General features: G+C 35.7%; 1 protein-coding gene across 2 annotated transcripts in view; it reads left to right on the top strand.

Annotated features, from left to right (window-relative positions):
- The first annotated feature begins 1,735 nt into the window (after positions 1–1,735).
- LOC143249656 (dual specificity protein kinase CLK2-like) overlaps positions 1,736–18,228 on the top strand; it is a 46,282-nt gene continuing 29,789 nt past the window's right edge. Inside the window, exons 1-2 of one of the 2 annotated variants that reach the window (XM_076499916.1) lie at positions 1,816–1,997; positions 2,425–2,523. In XM_076499916.1, coding sequence (XP_076356031.1) covers positions 1,929–1,997; positions 2,425–2,523 — 168 coding nt within the window. In that variant the 5' untranslated portion in view covers positions 1,816–1,928. Of the gene's footprint in view, positions 1,998–2,424; positions 2,524–18,228 lie in introns of both variants that reach the window. The other variant, XM_076499918.1, reaches the window with a different exon arrangement.

Raw genomic sequence — 18,228 nt, 5'->3', positions numbered from 1 at the left:
CACGCTTGGCCATGCCGGGCCATATAATATAATATAATATAGTAAACATTTAATGTACCTTCTTAAATATCTTTTGAACCAAACGAATGGTGCTAATTATCAATGGATAAACACGCTACAGTTTCTAAAGATAAAGTATATACTTTCTACAGGTATAACATAAAAAGTAAAGAAACAAGAGTATTAAAAATATTGATTTAAAAAATGAAGTAGGTTTTGTTTGTTTTTCGAATTTTGTGCAAAGCTATATGAGGGCTATTTGTGCTAGCCGTCCATAATCTACCAGTGTAAGACTGGAGGGAAGGCAGCTAGTCATCGCCACCTACCGCCAACTCTTGGGCTACTCTTTTACCAACGAATAGTAGGATTGACTGTCACATAATAACACCTCCACGGCTGAAAGGGCGAGAATGTTTGGTGTGATAAGGATTCAAACCTGCGACCCTCAGATTACGAGTCAAGTGCCTTAACCACTTGGCCATGAAGCAGGAATCCTGTTACAAAAAAGTCATAAAACAAGAATTAAAATCACAATCAGAATTTTTTAAATTTTAATCTCTAATTTGGCAGCTTTATATACTTATCTGTAGGTGAAAGTAAGGGTTAAGTTTTTTAAACTTGTGATTGCGGTTTAAGTTCTTCTAAAACTTATAGTTATCAGAGATATAGCTATACTAAAAGTTTAAAGACTTTATGTCCGTCCGTTCCATGAACAAATAAATAGAGGGAAAGTTACAGTTTTAACAGCAAGTAGGGATCGTTGACTATTCGTATAATTATTATTTTGTTTTTGATAATTCATATAGCAATCCTATGAATAATAACGTTTCCTACTTTCGTATTTCAGGATGGCTGAAGATGACCTAAGAATGTCCAAACGTTGTTCTCTGCTTTATTAGTAAAAGTGTTAATACCCATACCAGCCGTCCTGAGATACATTTTTTCTTCATGTGGGTTTCTCGTCATCACGGATTCCTACTTTTCATTATAATTTAATTTTTTCCTTATATACATATAAATATTTTAATTATGATATTTTTTGTGTGTAGAAATAGGTTGATATAAAAACTAACACAATTTAGCCTACTCGTATTTAAAGATAGTTTTACATTGTATTTTGGGCAAATTTTTAAAATACGTCTGAAAATAGTTGAACTTAAGAAACGCGATACTGCAAGTCTTGACCTTTTCTTTCCTTACTTCTGTACCCTTCGTCAGTGTAATTTTATGTAACAGTATATTTAATTAAAAAGAAGTTAAAGCAAGCTTTGCAGGGTTTAATGCAGTTGCATAATGGGCCATTTGCGCTTATCCGTTATGCAGAGTTTAATCCAGGATTTTAGCTTTGTAGGTCCCTAAACTTATTGCTGACTCACCAGGGCACAAAAAGTTAAAGTGAAGGCATTCCAAGTTTGTTCTATTAGAAACATCTCAAAAGAGTACGTTTTCCACACCTGCGTTTGTTTTCCATGAGTAGCAAGGGAAGATTTTAACATTTTAGATTGTTACTCTACATGTGGTTTTGAGTTGTACAATTGATACACAGCAGTGAAATTCTACACTTCAGAAAATTTTACGTCGGAAATAGGACATATCTGTTCAGAAATCGACAGATAATCACGTTAATAGCCTGAAATAAAGATGGCAGTACCTTTGATCGTTACACGGGATTCGGGGAAGAGAGAGACCGAATAAGCCTGTAATCCAACAATGATGAAAGACTGGTGGAAGAATCACATTCTGTAAAAGCGTGCGAGAACGAACTACGCCTGTGGTTATAAATAACTTTCGGGCTCTCTACCTTTGCGTATATGATAAGTTTTGAGCTGCATCAGAGCAGTAGGACTCTGACCAGCCGCGAGCAGATACAGTTGCTGGAGCTACACAAATTTTAATCGTTGACTGAATAAGTTAGACCTTTCATAATCATGGTTCAAGGCCAGACTGTTGCAGCTAATCAACCATTTTTAGATATTAGCGAATCGGACCACGGGCAGGTAACAGCAAACAACAACAAAATTGCTTTTTTAAGGTCTCGTGTGCATGATTAATAACATCTTCATTAGCATCATCTTGTGTAGTTCGTGTGAAGGATAGTTATAGCAAAAATGTAATTTATTTTAAAGTAGTAGTGTGTGTAAGGAAACAGAGCTTTGGTTTAATTAACATATTTTTGTTTTGGTACCACGTACTTTAAGCATGTTGTGTACCTGAAATAATTAGAGGTTGTGCATTAACTTTACTGCAAAATAACAATACAAGATGTGTAAAAAAATTATTAACTAATAACGTGCGAAAGGACCTTGAAAATATCGACAATTTATACCCATATACACAATGCCGCGTAAGTCTACTAACTAGAGACATAATATTTGCGACTTAACTGTTTCTTCTGGCTGAAGTTTTCATATTTTTGTCCACTAGAGACGATGTAGTAAATATCACGTGTGGTGTTTTGCTTTACAAAGCAAAATAGCCCAACGATTCAAATGGTCTAATTACGATTCACATTCATCAGAGGAGGTAAGTGTGATATAAATCTAGCTCTCCTATTATTTAGACACGATATACAAGAATATTATGGTTCTAGCTCTTTAAGAGAGTGAAGTATTTTATATATGATCTAGGCCAAATTTTCTCAAACCTAAAACGTTTGTTGTAGGTTATTGATTAATGGCCGATTGTGTTTGGAAGTGAGCTTTTTTTTATCAATGTTATGACAATCATTGGTTTCCGAATTGTAGTTTTTTTTTTCGAATTATTTATTATTTAGAAAAATCTCTGCTAGTAATGTAGGATGCTATCTCTATTTTATTCTAAGGTGATGCATTATTTCTTTCAAGACGGTGGATTTCTATTCTTAAAAACGAAGCTCGTTTCCCTTCTAAAAGTTATTTATATAAACGTTGCTAGTTTTGTGTAGAAACTCGATGATTCGTTGATTTCTGATTGCATAACATTTAGACTTGTGCACTTAAAATTATGCATTGCTTTTACTTATTTGTTAAATGATTTCCGGTGACGTAAGTCTCGTGGAGCAATCTCTCGCCAAACATTTCAACATGTAGTGTGATGTGAGTATCAGCATCTGTTTCTAAGGGGTATAGTTTGTTTATTTACGTTCGAGCTTTTGAAAATGACGGAAATAGTGTCAGTCAGAAAAGAAAGGGTAGTCTATAGATAAATTTATTTTTATTTATTTTTCTGCTAGCATTATCGTTGGGTGGATTTGGGTTGAATTTCACGCAAAGCTACACGAGCGCTATCTGCGCTAGTCATCCCTAATTTAGCATGTAAGACTAGAGGGAAGCAGCTAGTCATTACCATCAACCAACTCTTGGGTTACTCTTTTACCAACGAATAGTGGGATTGACCGTCACATTATGGCGCTTTCACGGCTGAAAGGGCGATCGTGTTTGGTGTGACGGGGATTCGAAACCGCGACCCTCGGATTACGAGTCGAGCGCCTTAACCAACTGGTCATGTCGGGGTGGAAATTTGCGATTTAGCCAGATATTTCCTGTTGTGTTAATCACGATCTTATACTCTTTTTAATCACAATTATGCAATAGGATAATAATAATAATACAACTGTTATTCGTGCAATAAAAATATAATTGTTTCAATCCAATTTTAAATTATTATATTTCTATTATGTGGAACGTTTCTCTTATTATTTACTTAGTAGGTTTTGGTTTGCATCTAAGTTCATACAAAACCTAGCTTTCAAATTTAAAATTAGCAATTATGAATACATTTCCAGGTTTGATTCATTAAAAATATGAGGTTTGATATACATTACGGTCTTACTGATGTCACGGTCTACGTGCGTGGAGTGTTTACTGAGTAAATACTCGGATACTAACAGAGAATGTAGCATGTGATCGAACAAACATGTACGAGTTCTTATTGTGGTATGTGTAATTTGATCTACGTAAGAGTGCTTTTTTTTTCTTTCCGATTTATAAAAATCTTACGTGACAGAGAAAAATGAATATTCTTTACGAAATCTGTGTAGCTTTATAGCAAAGCCACATCGGGCTATCAGCTGAGCCCATCGGGGAATCGAACCCCTGATTTTAGCGTTGTAAGTCCGAGCTGAATTATGAAAAATCCGTTATTGAAACCAAAACATCTTTTATAAAGTTTAAATTCACGGGACTGTGTAATTTTCGAAACACGTTAACGCTTTGTTTGGACAATTTCTGTAATTTGGGGTAGAGCCATATCTCGTCACGTGCCAGAAATTGTAGGACACCAAAGTATCCATAAATGGTATGAACTAAATGGACATTGCCAGAACAGTGGCCTGAAATGGTTAGGTGGTTATGACGTTTGACCACGTAATTTGAGGGTTACGAGTTCTAGTTCTTGTCCTACCAAACATGCTAGCTCCTTCAGTTGTGAGAACGTTATAATTTGGGGTGGCTGTAGGTGGTGATGACTACTTACCTTTCCAGGTGGGTTAAGGCGCTCGACTCGTAATCCGAGGGTCGCGGGTTCGAATCCCCATCGCACCAAATATACTCGCTTTTCAGCCGTGAGGGCGATATAATGTTACGGTTAATACCACTATTCGTTCGTAAAAGAGTAGAAGAAAAGTTGGCGGTGATGACTAGCTGACTTCCGGACACATCAGAAGCAGAAAAACCACCAAAACAACGTGAACACAAGGAAATATACAACCGTACACAAGTTCAAATACGACATAAAGAAACACACGAGAACAAAAACCAAAACTGTAAGAAGGAAACAAACAGGATCAAAACCAACACAAGAAAAGAAGATACACACGACTTCATCCTGATGACACCCAAGAAAAAACAAACAAACTACAATTTCAAAATCGAACACAACCCCAGAAACAAACACATCACATACGAAACCACCAGAATTCGCAATTATAATACAAAGAAACCCAGCCCGGTGTAGAGAACTCCAATTAGGAGCAGAAATCATAAGAAGCAAGACAAAGTTAACATAGCTGCTATCATGCGTCTAGCCAAGGGCAGTGTCTTCGTTTAAAGGTCAGAGGCCGCTGACCTCAACCGATTTCTGGTCGAATGGCCGCAAAATGCTTTCAAACCAGGAAATACATCCAACCAAAAATCTTTTGTTGTGAAAGATTTATACATTAGCATTACAAATGAAGTCAGAGAAGCAGAACTCACGCATAGCTACATAAAATACACTGAAGATGAACGCATTGTTTTTCGAACAGAACTTTGAAACTTACAAATTTATTTAAAATACATGTACACAAAACATTTGGTATGCAGAATATGATGTCTGATGATATTCTTTGTAATCAAAAGACACAGTTGAACCATCTAAAACATCAGCGGTAGTTGTAACCCAGTATTACAACTGCCAACGTTATGGACATGTGGCTTGTTTGTTTGTTTGTTTGTTTTGGAATTTCGCACAAAGCTACTCGAGGGCTATCTGTGCTAGCCATCCCTAATTTAGCAGTATAAGACTAGAGGGAAGGCAGCTAGTAATCCCCACCCACCGCCAGCTCTTGGGCTACTCTTTTACCAACCGATAGTGGGATTGACCGTCATATTATAACGCCCCCATGGCTGAAAGGGCGAGCATGTTTGGCGCGACGGGGATGCGAACCCGCGACCCTCAGATTACGAGTCGCCCGCCTTAACACGCTTGGTCATGCCGGGCCGGGACATGTGGCAGCAACATGTAAAGCTTAAGTGAGGAAGTGTTCACAGAAACTCAGAATGCTCTCGTAAGAGGCCACATCCACATTGCCATAACCGCCAACAGCAATACTAAAAGTACAAAAACATTAAAGCCCTTATACTCAACATACAAAACAACACAAACACGTAAGCACCAAACCAGGAAACAAAGAAAAACATTACTACATAACACCATAAGAAGCCACCAACAAAAACCACCAATCTACTACACATACCTTTTTAAGGCAGTAAAAAGCCCATATCCAAGCTGAAGACACATCAAAAACAAATGACGAACACACAAAAAGCAAACAAAATAACAAAAGCAGACAAACACATTTTTTATGATTTTTTCACAAATTACAGAAATTCTTAAACCAAAAAGACAATTTTAAATTAAGGATCAAAACAGCCATTGAACACCTAACTCCAGTATTACCTCACATAATACAATTGTTCCTATCATCACAAATAACACATCCCACAAATACATAGTTAACAGAAGAAAACACATGAAAACCCGACAACATAAAAAGGACATAGCACCATAACCCTGGAAAGGAAAGTAGTAATAGAAACAATAAACGCTCATCAAACCAATTTATTTACCCGAAAAACAAACAACAAAAAACACCAAAATTTCCTGGCAGTAATTTAATTTTAAAGGAAAGTATACTTTTCCAACTAGAGTGGACAGGGATATAAAAATCTCCTTTTGTACCGCTCGCGGCAGAATTGTTGTTGTTATTTTCGTGATTTTGAATGTGGGTTAGGATTGTTTTTTGTTTTGCGCAGTTGAAATTTGAAATTGTAGTTGATTCACAGAAGAGCATAAAAAGGTGGAATCGGATCAAGGTAGCCGAGAGAGGGTGATCAAGGAAGATGACATGACGTTGGCTGTAGAAGCTAGATGACATGATTATTTACCCTAAAAATCCAGGATACCTTATAACCACAGTACAGGAGAGAGGAAGAGGTCTACTGAGAACCTGACCTTCCAAGGTCGATAATGACCTAAATCCCAATCCTGTGAAAGAGAATAGTAGGTTACCCCAGTGTACAGTATCCACAATCTTGAAATGTTATCGAACTACAAGATACCTTGTTCCAGAAAAGTAGCGCAGACAGCTTAGTTGTTTTGCGCCATAAAACGCTAAACAACAAATAAAACTCAGTGATGTCGAGAAAACCCACTTGTAGAGAAAATATATATATGTAAAAATGGCTCGTTTTTACATATATATTTTAACCATAAAACTATAATGGCAAATACCGAAAACTCCTTCCCAAGAAGTCCATGTTTTGTTTAGATAACTTCTGTGTACGTTTCGCTTTGCTTCTTCTTTGTGGGTATTTGGGTATGTTTAATTTTTGAATACTCAGGAGAGTCAGGTACACAAGACATCTTCCTCCAAATTCCTGTGTACCCAGAAGCTTATTTGTTTGTTTTGAATTTCGCGCGAAGTCACACAAGGGCTATCTGCACTAGCCGTCCCTAATTTAGCAGTGTAAGACTAGAGGGATAGCAGCTAGCTTTCACCACCCACCGCCAACTCTTTTACCAACGAATAGTTGGATTGATTGTAACATTATAACGCCCTCACGGCTGAAAAGGCGAGCATCTTTGGTGCAACAGGGATTCGAACCTGTGACCCTCAGTTGACAAATCGAGCGCCCTAACCACCTGGCCATCCCGAGCTACGCGATCATCAGTAAAGATAATTTGAAACTCAAGAAATAAAACGCTTGTGTTATCTTAAATGGATTGATTTTTTGTTGTTGATTGTTAAAGCAAAAACATTTTAAACAATTTGAGAGCAAAGAGACTGAGCTTTGAATTATTTGCGATAACGATAAACACTTCTTTGAATAGTGTAGAATATTTAGGGGTGTGCGTGTTTGTGTCTTCTTGTAACAAAGCCGCATCGAACCCCTGATTTTAGCGTCGTAAATCCGGAGACATATCGCTGTACTAGCGGGGGGCAGAATATTTATAGACTAATTATATGCATAATAAACTTCTTCTTTTCAGAAGTTATATCGTGATATAAATTTTTTTTTTATTTGTTTGTTATTGAGCACAAAGCTACACAAAGGGCTGTTTGTGCTCTGCCCACCACGCGTATCGAAATTCGGTTTTTAGCAGTGTAAGTCAGCAGACATACCACTATGCTACTGGGGGTGATTTTATGATGATTTATTTAATAAATTATAATGTATAAATTTATTCTAGTCAAGAACAACTGTCTTTTCTAAAGTATTTCATTGTTTTCATTTTTTGCTCATATATCAATAGTATTTTGATCACTACAGCTGTTATTGAGTCCTAGTCGACCTAGTAAGTTCAATATTGAGTGAAATGAGATGACGATAATGGATATTGAGGGCGTATTATGATTGAAGTAATATTTTACATTTATCTCACTGTAAAGAGGCCTGGCATGGCCAAGCGTGTTAAGGCGTTTGACCTATAATCCGAGGATCGCGGGTTCGACTCCCGGTCGCAACAAACATGCTTGCCTTTCCAGCCGTAGGGGCAATATAATGTAACCGTCAATCCCACTATTCGTTGGTAAAAGAGTAGCCCAAGAGTTGGCGGTGAGTGATGATGACCAATTGGTTTCCCTCTAGTCTTACACTACTAAATTAGGGACGGCTAGCACAGATAGCCCTCGTGTAGCTTTGCGCGAAATTCAAAACAAACAAATCATCGTAAAATCCTCAGCCTTAAGGGACTGAATAAAGAAAGCAACATTAAAAACTATAATAAGTCTAATATTGATGTTTGTTGACAAGTGTAATTAATTAATACTGTGCTTCGCCAACTTAGAAAAGGTGTTCATGTCATGAAGTTTATTGAAGAAACATTTATTCGAAAATTATTCTTTTATTTGTGAAAAAATTTTTTGTAGGTTGTAGTTTTCTATTAATGAATTTCTTAGTGTTTTTTGGGCTCTAAAGGCTTTCGCGTACTTCTAATTTCAAATGTAAAGATAAACTGTGTTTAGTTGTATTTATAAGTGAACAAGAATATATCTTTAGCTCATTTGTTTATATTTTATTCTATATTAAATACGCAATTTGCTACAAAATGCATGTACCGAACGCTGTTTTAGAAACATTTGACAGCGGTGTCTCTTCGTTATTGTTGCTGTAGAATATTCAGAATCAAGTTTATACCCAGTAGAACTTCAGGTTTGTTTCTAAATTTTCGACCGTTTAAACAACACACGTTTGTTACACGTTTTCCTTCTGACAACAAAGATATAATAAACTCTTATTTACTTTCTGGGACATGACATAATTTTTAATCAGTTCGTTAGTTTGTCAGTAGCAACGTGCTTTCACATGCTGGGTATAAATGTGAGTTTTATGTTATTTGTAACATATAAATCATGGGTTCCCTAACTTTCATTGCTCATGGTAACGTCTAGTTTTGAATTTGGTTTCGAATTTCGCGCAAAGCTACTCGAATGGCTATTTGCTTTTTATGACTAAACATATTTGATTGTCTGTTTTTTTTTTTCGTTTTTTGAATGTCGCACATAGCTACTCGAGGGCTATTTGTGCTAGCCATCCCTAATTTTACAGTGTAAGACTAGAGGGAAGGCAGCAAATCATCACCACCAACCGCCAATTTTTGGGCTACTCTTTTACCAACGAATAGTGGATTTGACCGTCACATTATAACACCCCCACGGGTGAAGGGGCGAGCATGTTTGGTGCGGCGGGGATTTGAACCCGCGATCCTCGGATTGCGAGTCTAACGCCTTAACCCACCTGGCCATGCCGGGTCCATAACGTCTGGTAACAAATTCACATAGAACGACACTTGTACAGAAATACTTTCTTTTGGGTTATTATTGTATAACTTGATCCTTTGTTACCTCTGTTATACTGGTGTATACATTGAGAGTGAGTACTATTTAGATGTCAAGGTCTTTTGAAAATGAATATTTGTTTTTGTATTTACGTCCTCTAAAATCATACTGCAGTCATTCAAAAGCATCTTGTCTCCTGTTTTGATATCCATAATGTCAGACATAATTTGCAAGTTAATATTTATCATTAGTTTTTCTATCAGAGACATTACGTTTTATCATCAGAACTGAGCAGTAAAACAAGTGTTACTTCTTCTTCAGTAGATCATGTCTAACATGTTCCATCATCAATCCCTGAGACTTCTCCTAAATTGAAAACTAACAACAGTGATATCGAGAAGTAGGAAGTAATAATGCTAGTAATTATGTTTGCTATAGCTTATCAATATTACGGAACTACATTGGAAAACATGTCTGTTAGCCAGAATGACAATATGTTTGTCATCAAAAGACAGTTTTTTTAATTTCGTTCTTCAAATTTAACTCTAGACAGTACGTTAGTGCACTTTACGTTTTGTATAGAGTAGATAAAAAAATTAGTCAACGTAATAATGTTTCTTATAGTATAATTTGAAATGTTTGATATTGGAGACGCCTTATCATGTGCAAGTGGAAATGTCGTTTGACATGAAACATAATGTAGAACTGAATACTTGTATCCATTGTTATTTTACGGCACTTTAAATTGTTCTCTGTACCTTTCGTATTCGAAATTAGTATTTAAAATGTTGCAATACACATCGAAACTTAAGATGTTTTTTTATTGTTTCCCATTAGTGATAACCCAAGACAGGGACGGTCCCCCCTAAAAATATTAAACGCATAGCTTCCAAAAGCTAAAAGATATTCCAACACAACATCTACTAATGCTTTCTTCAAAAATCACTTCTACCCACTCACCAACAAACCAACGTTGGTATCATTTTCAAGTCGAGGACTTTGTTTATGTATTGAATATTGCTACGCTGGTATATTTTTTTTAGGTTGTACACGTTGTGCTTGTACTGAACTTAGCAATCAACCACTGCTTAACTGAGAAGTGTCTTGTTTCTGTAGTTTTCAAATGTAATTTCGTTACTGAGTGATGAGTACCGTGATCGCTTTCATTGAAAACAATTTTATCCCGACTAAGCACAATAATAAAACAGACAAATATTGAAGCATTTGGTGGAAAAAATAAGCCCCATATTGCTCAGTAAGAGTTTCGTGGTTTTAATTTCATTTTCTCACTTAGATCAACAGATGGCTCTTAAGATATTGAAAAAAGAGTGTTCCAACGGTCGCCATTTTGTTGGTTGGGAAAACATGCATAGGCAATACTTCAGAGGCGTTGTTAGGAACATGGGACACAGGCGTGCCCTGATATGATAGTGCCCCGAAATCTCAGTTGGTGTCTTAAAACGTCAGAATAGATAAACGTCACTGATATCATTTAAAAACGTAGAAAATTTCCGCGCCTAGGGACCAGAGCCGCGAATTTTTAAGCACTTAGCGACGCCTCTGCAGTAAGCACATTTTCTCAAAATTTAAAGATATCAGTCAAAAGGATCTGCAAAAATTTAATCATTTTAAAATTATTACAAAGACTAAAAAGCATAAGTGTTTTATAGTACCATAGTTATCGGATAATAACATTTATTTAGTGTGACTTTCTTTCGTACTTCGCTCGGCATGGCCAAGTGTGTTAAGGCGTTCGACTCGTAATCCGAGGGTCGCAGGTTCGAATCCTTGTCACTCCAAACATGCTCGCCCTTTCAGCCGTGAAAGGCGTTATAATGTGATGGTCAATTCCACTATTCGTTGGTAAAAGAGTAGCCCCAGAGTGGGTGGTGATGACTAGCTGCCTTCCCTTTAGTCTTGCACTGCTAAATTAGGGATGGCTAGCGCAGATAGCTCTCGAGTAGCTTTGCGCGAAATTCAAAACAAACAAACAAATCTTTCGTACCTGATTACGTACAATAGAAAACATGTTCATTATATTAGCCATTGTGTGTGTGAAATTAATATTAATGAATATGTAGTCGTTTTTCCTGTACTTTACTAACGTAATATAAAGATACTGTAAGCCCATAAATATCTAGATTTATTTGTAATGAGTGTTGTACTAAAATTAGCAATGTATTACACATATAAGAATATTCAGTTTTAGTTTGTCTTGAAAATGGACGCACACTTTCTTATCTGAAAGCGCATGCTCGCGAATTTAATTTGAACGGATGTTAAAAACAAAGGTGGGTATAAATAACTTTAATAGACATTTTATATGATAACATATTAAAAGCTCATCAAAGTTGTGAAATGTCTAACGTCTAGTCATAGAATATAAGAATGCAAAAGTTTAGCACTTGCTCAATTAAAGCAAAACCCGTACACAAATTTCAATGTTAATGTCTCTTTTTATTGAGCATAGGCGATACATAACGAGTACTTACCTAATGTCAGGACACGGCATAGCCAGGTGATTAGGTCGTTCGACTCCCACTTTGAGGAGCGTGGGTTCGATTCCGGTTTAATAAAATATATTAGATTTTTCAGCTGTGGGGATGTTATAATGTCACGATAAATTCCACTATTTCTTTGTAAAAGAGTAATATAAGAGTTGGTAGTGGGTGGTGTTGACTAGCTGCCTTCTCTCTAGTCTTTCACTACTAAATTACGGACTGCTAGGGTTGTTAGCCCTCGTGTAGTTTAGTGCGAAATGTCATAGCTAAAGCCCAATGATAACGAGTATATCTAATTAAATATACTGTTCTGAGATGTAGTTTCGCCGTTTTTTAATGTAACTAAAACAGAATCGTCTTCCACGATCGACCTTCAAGAGAAAATAACAAGTGTAGAATTTCTAACAAGTATGCGTAGAACAAATAAACCTAAGGTATTAATTTGAATAATTTACTTTAATACGGAATTAGGCTAAACAAAGCATTCGAAAATATTTCCCGTTTATTATCTATTATTATTGTGAACTGAATACTTCGTGAAAATAAATGCACAGCGTGGCCTCGTGGTTAGGGCGTTCGACTTGTAATCCGAGGTTGTGGGTTCGACTCCTCATCACACCAAACATTCTCTCCCTTTCAGCCGTGGGGACGTTATAATGTGATAGTCAATCCCACTTTTCGTTAGTAAAAGAGTAGCCCAAGAGTTAGCGGTGAGGGGTGATGACTAGTTGCTTTTCCTGTAGTCCTACGCTGCTAAATTAGGGACGGGTAGCGCAGATAGCCTTTATGTAGCTTTGTGCGAAATTCAAAACAAAAAACAAAACTTCGTCAAGAGGCACATTATTCTGTAGTTTATTTTGGAATTAATTAAGGTAGGACAATAGATTAGACCTTCACAAAAGAATTACTTAAAACTGTGTATTTAAACTTATTGTGCCAGTTGTAATTGTTGTTTATGAGTTTTATAAGTTACTTTTATTAGTGTGTATTGAGATTTTAATTTTATTTTATTGAGACTTTTATTTATTTGAGAATGTAAATAATTATTTCTCCAATTAAAAGTACTTTGAACAATACTTTTGAACCGAAATATTCACAAAAGTTTTTTATGTATATATATGAAGGTTTAGCAGCACGTGTCACATATACTGCTTGATTTGAAAATGTATTGTATTTTAATTGGTAAGAATATATACATCTGATAATATTTGTACATTCATATCCATCCGAGGTTTGTTTGTTTGTAATTAAGTACAAAGCTACACCATGGGCTATCTGTGCTCTGCCCACCACGAGTATCGAAACCCGGTTTCTAGCGTTGTAAGTCCCCAGACAATGGAGGAATAAAACGCAGTTTATACAAAGTATAAGCTGTTTTATGGAAGGTAGACTTTTTATTTGTTTGAAGTTGTCACATTTGAGAGTTCTTCTCCCGTGCCTCAGCTGCAAGTTTGAGGGCTTGTAAAGGTAAAATTTAGTATCTGATCTATGCGGCGAGTAAAACAGAGATATTCCTTGTGCAGCTTTGATCTTAGAAAATACACAAATGTATTCGTTCGAACATTTCTTGAATACCATTTTGCTACTCTTGAGATTCTGCTAAATGTACAATGAATATACTATTTCCTGTAAATCTTTTACCAATTACGAGCTTAGGTACTCGATGCTTACATTTCTGAGTGTTTTGATCTGTGAGTTAAACTTTCTCTCTCTCTAGGTGTTTGTATACCCAGGAGGGTCAGGTACACTAGACCTCTTCCTCCTTCCTTTACATTGTTTGAGTGCACCTATTAATATATTTAAAGTAAATACAGAGGGCCAGAGTGATAAGCATAACTAAACTCAGGGCAATGTCCATGTATATTGTTTTTTCATTTTTTATAAGTCTGGAACACAGGTGGCCTGTTTTATTTTAGCACTAGTTTTTTTTTTTTTTAGTATTATTATATTTTGTTATGTTTTTAAATTTCTTCTTTTTTCTTTCTTTCTTTCTTTATTTTTTAACTTAATGATCTAATGTACAAATTTAACGGGGAGAGGGTGTTTAGGACTCTCTTCATCATATATACAATACCTGTCTAGTTGGCATAATAGCTCATTTTTTCTCCAATTTTTATCAAAATATTTTATTGTACTCTGTAGAAGTCTATCTGGTATTGTTTGTGTATTTGAGCACGAACTTTGATGAAGTGGTTTTTAGATACTCTGTATGGAATTAATGTATTCTGTAATGTTAGAAAGTTGGTTTGCAGTAATTTTTCACTTACGTTAATCCGTGCAGGAGCTGCATAGTCTATTACTGGTCTTATATATGTTTTGTATAGTTTAATGATGTTTTCGGGTGTTGTTCCATAATTTTTATCAGTTAAACTCCTAGCATACTTTATTCTTCGCCAAATATTAGTTTTTATGTCATTTACATGTTTTATCCAGGTAAGTTTAGAATCATATGTTAGCCCTAAAAATTTTGCAGATGTAGCAGTCTGTAAAAGCTCTCCGTTCATGTAAATCTGGGGTTGATCTTTTTGATGTTTCTTAGATTTTGAAAATATGACTAATTGTGTCTTCGCTGTGTTTATTTTAATTCTATATTTTTGGCAGTATTCACATAATCTGTTTAGTTGTGGTTGTAAGTAAGTGGTTGCAATTTCTGGTGTAGGGGCACTTTTCTAAATTGCTACATCATCAGTGAACTGTGGCGAGTATCCATGATTTGGGTCTTTCAGTGGAATATTATTCAAATACATGATGAATAGAGTAGGACTAACCACCCCTCCTTAAGGGACACCAGCTTCTAGTGTGAAGAACTCCGAGAAAGTTCCCTCTACGTTTACTCTACATTTTCTATTATCCAAAAAGTTTGATAACCAACGAATAATTCCTCGCGGTAATCCCATTTCATACATACGGAACTGAAGACCATTGTGCCATACATTGTCGAATGCTTTCTCTGTATCGAGGAAACAAGCGACAGTGCATTCTTTTTTATTAAAGCTATTTATTATCGTTTCAGTTAATCTAATTAAATGATCTATTGTTTGTCTATACTTTCTGAATCCGTTTTGTTCCTCTGGTAATTTTGAAGTAATCTCCAAAAATTTGCAGAGTCTATTACTTATTATTCTTTCAAGAATTTTGCCTACACAGCTGGTCAGGCTGATCGGTCGATAACTATTTGGCTTACTGGCTGGTTTACCTTCTTTGTGGAACATTAATATATTAGCGTGCTTCCAAGAAACTGAGATGTATCCAGAATATAGAGATAAGTTAAATATAGCTAATAGGTGGTCAAATAATTTTGGAGTGCTTTTTTCTTGTTTGTATGCTATCATTTCCTGGTGCTTTGTTTTATGAATTTTTGATTGCTTGTTTGAGTTCAGTTAGTGTGATTTTTTTGGTGAGCGGTAAAGTATTATAATCATATGTGTTATTAGTGTTACTGTTAATAATATTGACTGGAAAATGTGGTTTGTGTAATTTTATGTTATTTGTTACATGATTGTTTACTTTGTTGTAGTAATAGTTGTTCATGTCTAAGTTATTACGTGTTTTAAATGTGTTTTATAGTTGATGTCTAAAGGCTTCTGCTTTTTCTTTGTTGGTTTTCGCTAAGGTGTTGTTATGTTCCAGTGTTGGGTATTTTCTTATAGTGGGTTCATTTGTGAATCTTTTTAGGTGTAACTAGAACTTTCTAGGGTCGGTTTGTTCATTTAGTTGGGAGCAGAAGTTGTCCCATTTTTCTTGTTTTAGTTGTTTAATTTCTGCTATAATTTTATTTCTAATGTTGTTAATTTGCGTTTTTATTTCTTGTTCTCTTGTTGCTATAAATAGTCTTCTTAATTGTCTTCGTTGTTTTATCATTGTTAATAGTTGTATAGTTGGTTTTCGTGCGTTGCTTGTGGTTGTATGTTGTTATTTTGGTACAGTGTCCGTAGCTACTTTTAGTAGGCACTCCATTATTATTTGACTGTAACAATGAATTTCAGATTCGTTATTGACTGTATGCTTAATTTTCTCTAGTAGTATGTTGTTTAATACTTTTTGAAATTACTGCCAATTTGTTTTTTTGTAATCAAATTTGTCTTGTCTATAGGTTTTATCTTTATGGGGGGTGAGATCGAAGACACACCATATTGGGAGATGATCGTTGTCAACATCTTTTCCCACATTAAAATTTATTAGCTTTTGTCTAACATTAAAAGAGGTGAGACAAATGTCTAAGATATTATTTGAATTTGTCACATAGGTAGTATGCGTAGGTGTTCTATCATTAATAAGGGTTATGTTATTATTATCTATAAATTGTAATAGGTATCTGCCATTTGAGTTTGTGGATTTGTATCCAAACATCTTATGTTTGTTATCCAGATCACCTATTACAATTGTATTTTGGTTGTAGGAAAAGGTGTTGTGGATTAGATTTATGTTAATGCACTTAGTTGGAGAACAATATATAGCTTCTACTGTTATTATTGAGTGGTTTTCTAAGAGGACATCAATCATTATATTTTCGTTATTACTGTTCATTTTGATTTCAGTAACGGAAAGGTTGTTTTTCTATAATAACATAATTCCTCTGTTGGTGTCTTGATTATTTGTTCCATCTTTTCTTATTGACGTATAGTTACAGATTTTGAATCTATTCTTGGGATAAATTAGTGTTTCACTTAGAATAAAAATATCAGGGTTAGTATCTTTTATTATGTCTTCGATCTCGTGCTTCTTGGAAGCAAGTGCACCTTGGATGTTGATGCTTAGAACAGTGATTTTATGTTTTTAGCATGTATCCTGTGATTGTTGTGATTAGTTGCAGTATGTATGGTGTTATGTGTTTTTTTAGCGATGTTTATAAAGCGGTCTATGCTATTTTTAGATTGGGTCGATTTTGTAAATTCTGTAATGATCTCTGTAAGGATGTTTTTAATTACATTTACCATTAGACTTGTTCCATCGATTGTGCTGATTAAATAAACTCACTTGCGTTTGTCGTTTGTTTGTTTTTAATTTCGCGTCAAGCTACACGAGGGCTATCTGCGCTAGCCGTCCATAATTTAGCAGTGTAAGAATAAAGGGAAAGCAGCTAGTTATCACCACCTACCGTTAACATTCTGGGCTATTCTTTTACCAACGAATAGTGGGATTGACGGTAATTTTATAACATCCCCACGACTGAAAGGGCTGGCATGTTTGATGTGACGGGGATTCGAAGCCACGACCCTAAGATTACGAGTTGAGCATCCCAACCGCCTGTTTATCTTACATATTTGAACTTTTGGAGGCATGGCATGGCCAGATGATTAGGGCGCTCGATTCACAATGTGAGGGTCGCGAATTCTAACTTCCGTTCCACTAAATAAGTTTGCCTTTTTAATTGTGAGGGCGTTAATGAAGTGACGGTCAATCCCACTATTCGTTTGTATAGTAGTATCCCAAGAGTTAACGGTGGGTGCTGCCTTCTCTCTAGTATTTCACTGCTAAACTAGGGACGGATAGCCCGCATGTAGATTTACGCGAAATTCCAACTAAACCAAAAACAATTCAACCTTCAGTGGTTTTCTTCAGTGTAGGGAAACGTGAATATAAACCAGACCACTGTTTGTAGACGAGCGTTTTCAAACTTTTATTTTGCTGTTTGAAGCTATAGACACGTAGGTTATTATTAAACTTGAGAGAAGTTATACACACAACAAATGAAACGAAATTATTATCATTTCAGATAAAACATCCTGCGTCCAGTGTGGGTTGCTAATCAGTGTGAAAAAATAGATTAAATAAGTTGTGAAACGACAAACTTCTAGTTATTTTATTTCTTCTGTTGTCAGTCCGAATGTATTAAATCTAGAATTTTTCGTAATTAACTACTTTACGTTTGTATGTAACAGGATAGAAAAATGTCATATTAACCTTTTGACGTACTTTCATTGGAAATGACTGTAGTTTGTTAACAGGTTACTGTAGTTGTGATACAGTTGATACTATTAATATATATATAACAGTAAATGACCTAGAAACTGGAAGGTCCAGTATGGCCAAGCGTGTCAAGGTGTTCGACTTGTACTCCAAGGGTTGCGTGTTCGAATCCCGGTCGCACTAAACATGCTCGCCTTTTCAGCCGTGGGGCGTTATAATTCAATCCCATTATTTGTTGGTAAAAGAGTAGCCCAAGAGTTGGCGGTGGGTGGTGATGACAGGCTGCCTTCCCTTACACTG

The sequence above is a fragment of the Tachypleus tridentatus genome, chromosome 4 (assembly GCF_004210375.1).
Source record: "Tachypleus tridentatus isolate NWPU-2018 chromosome 4, ASM421037v1, whole genome shotgun sequence".
Lineage (NCBI taxonomy): Eukaryota > Metazoa > Arthropoda > Merostomata > Xiphosura > Limulidae > Tachypleus > Tachypleus tridentatus.
Note: the sequence above shows the minus strand (reverse complement) of the source record. Positions and strands in the feature narration are given on the sequence as shown.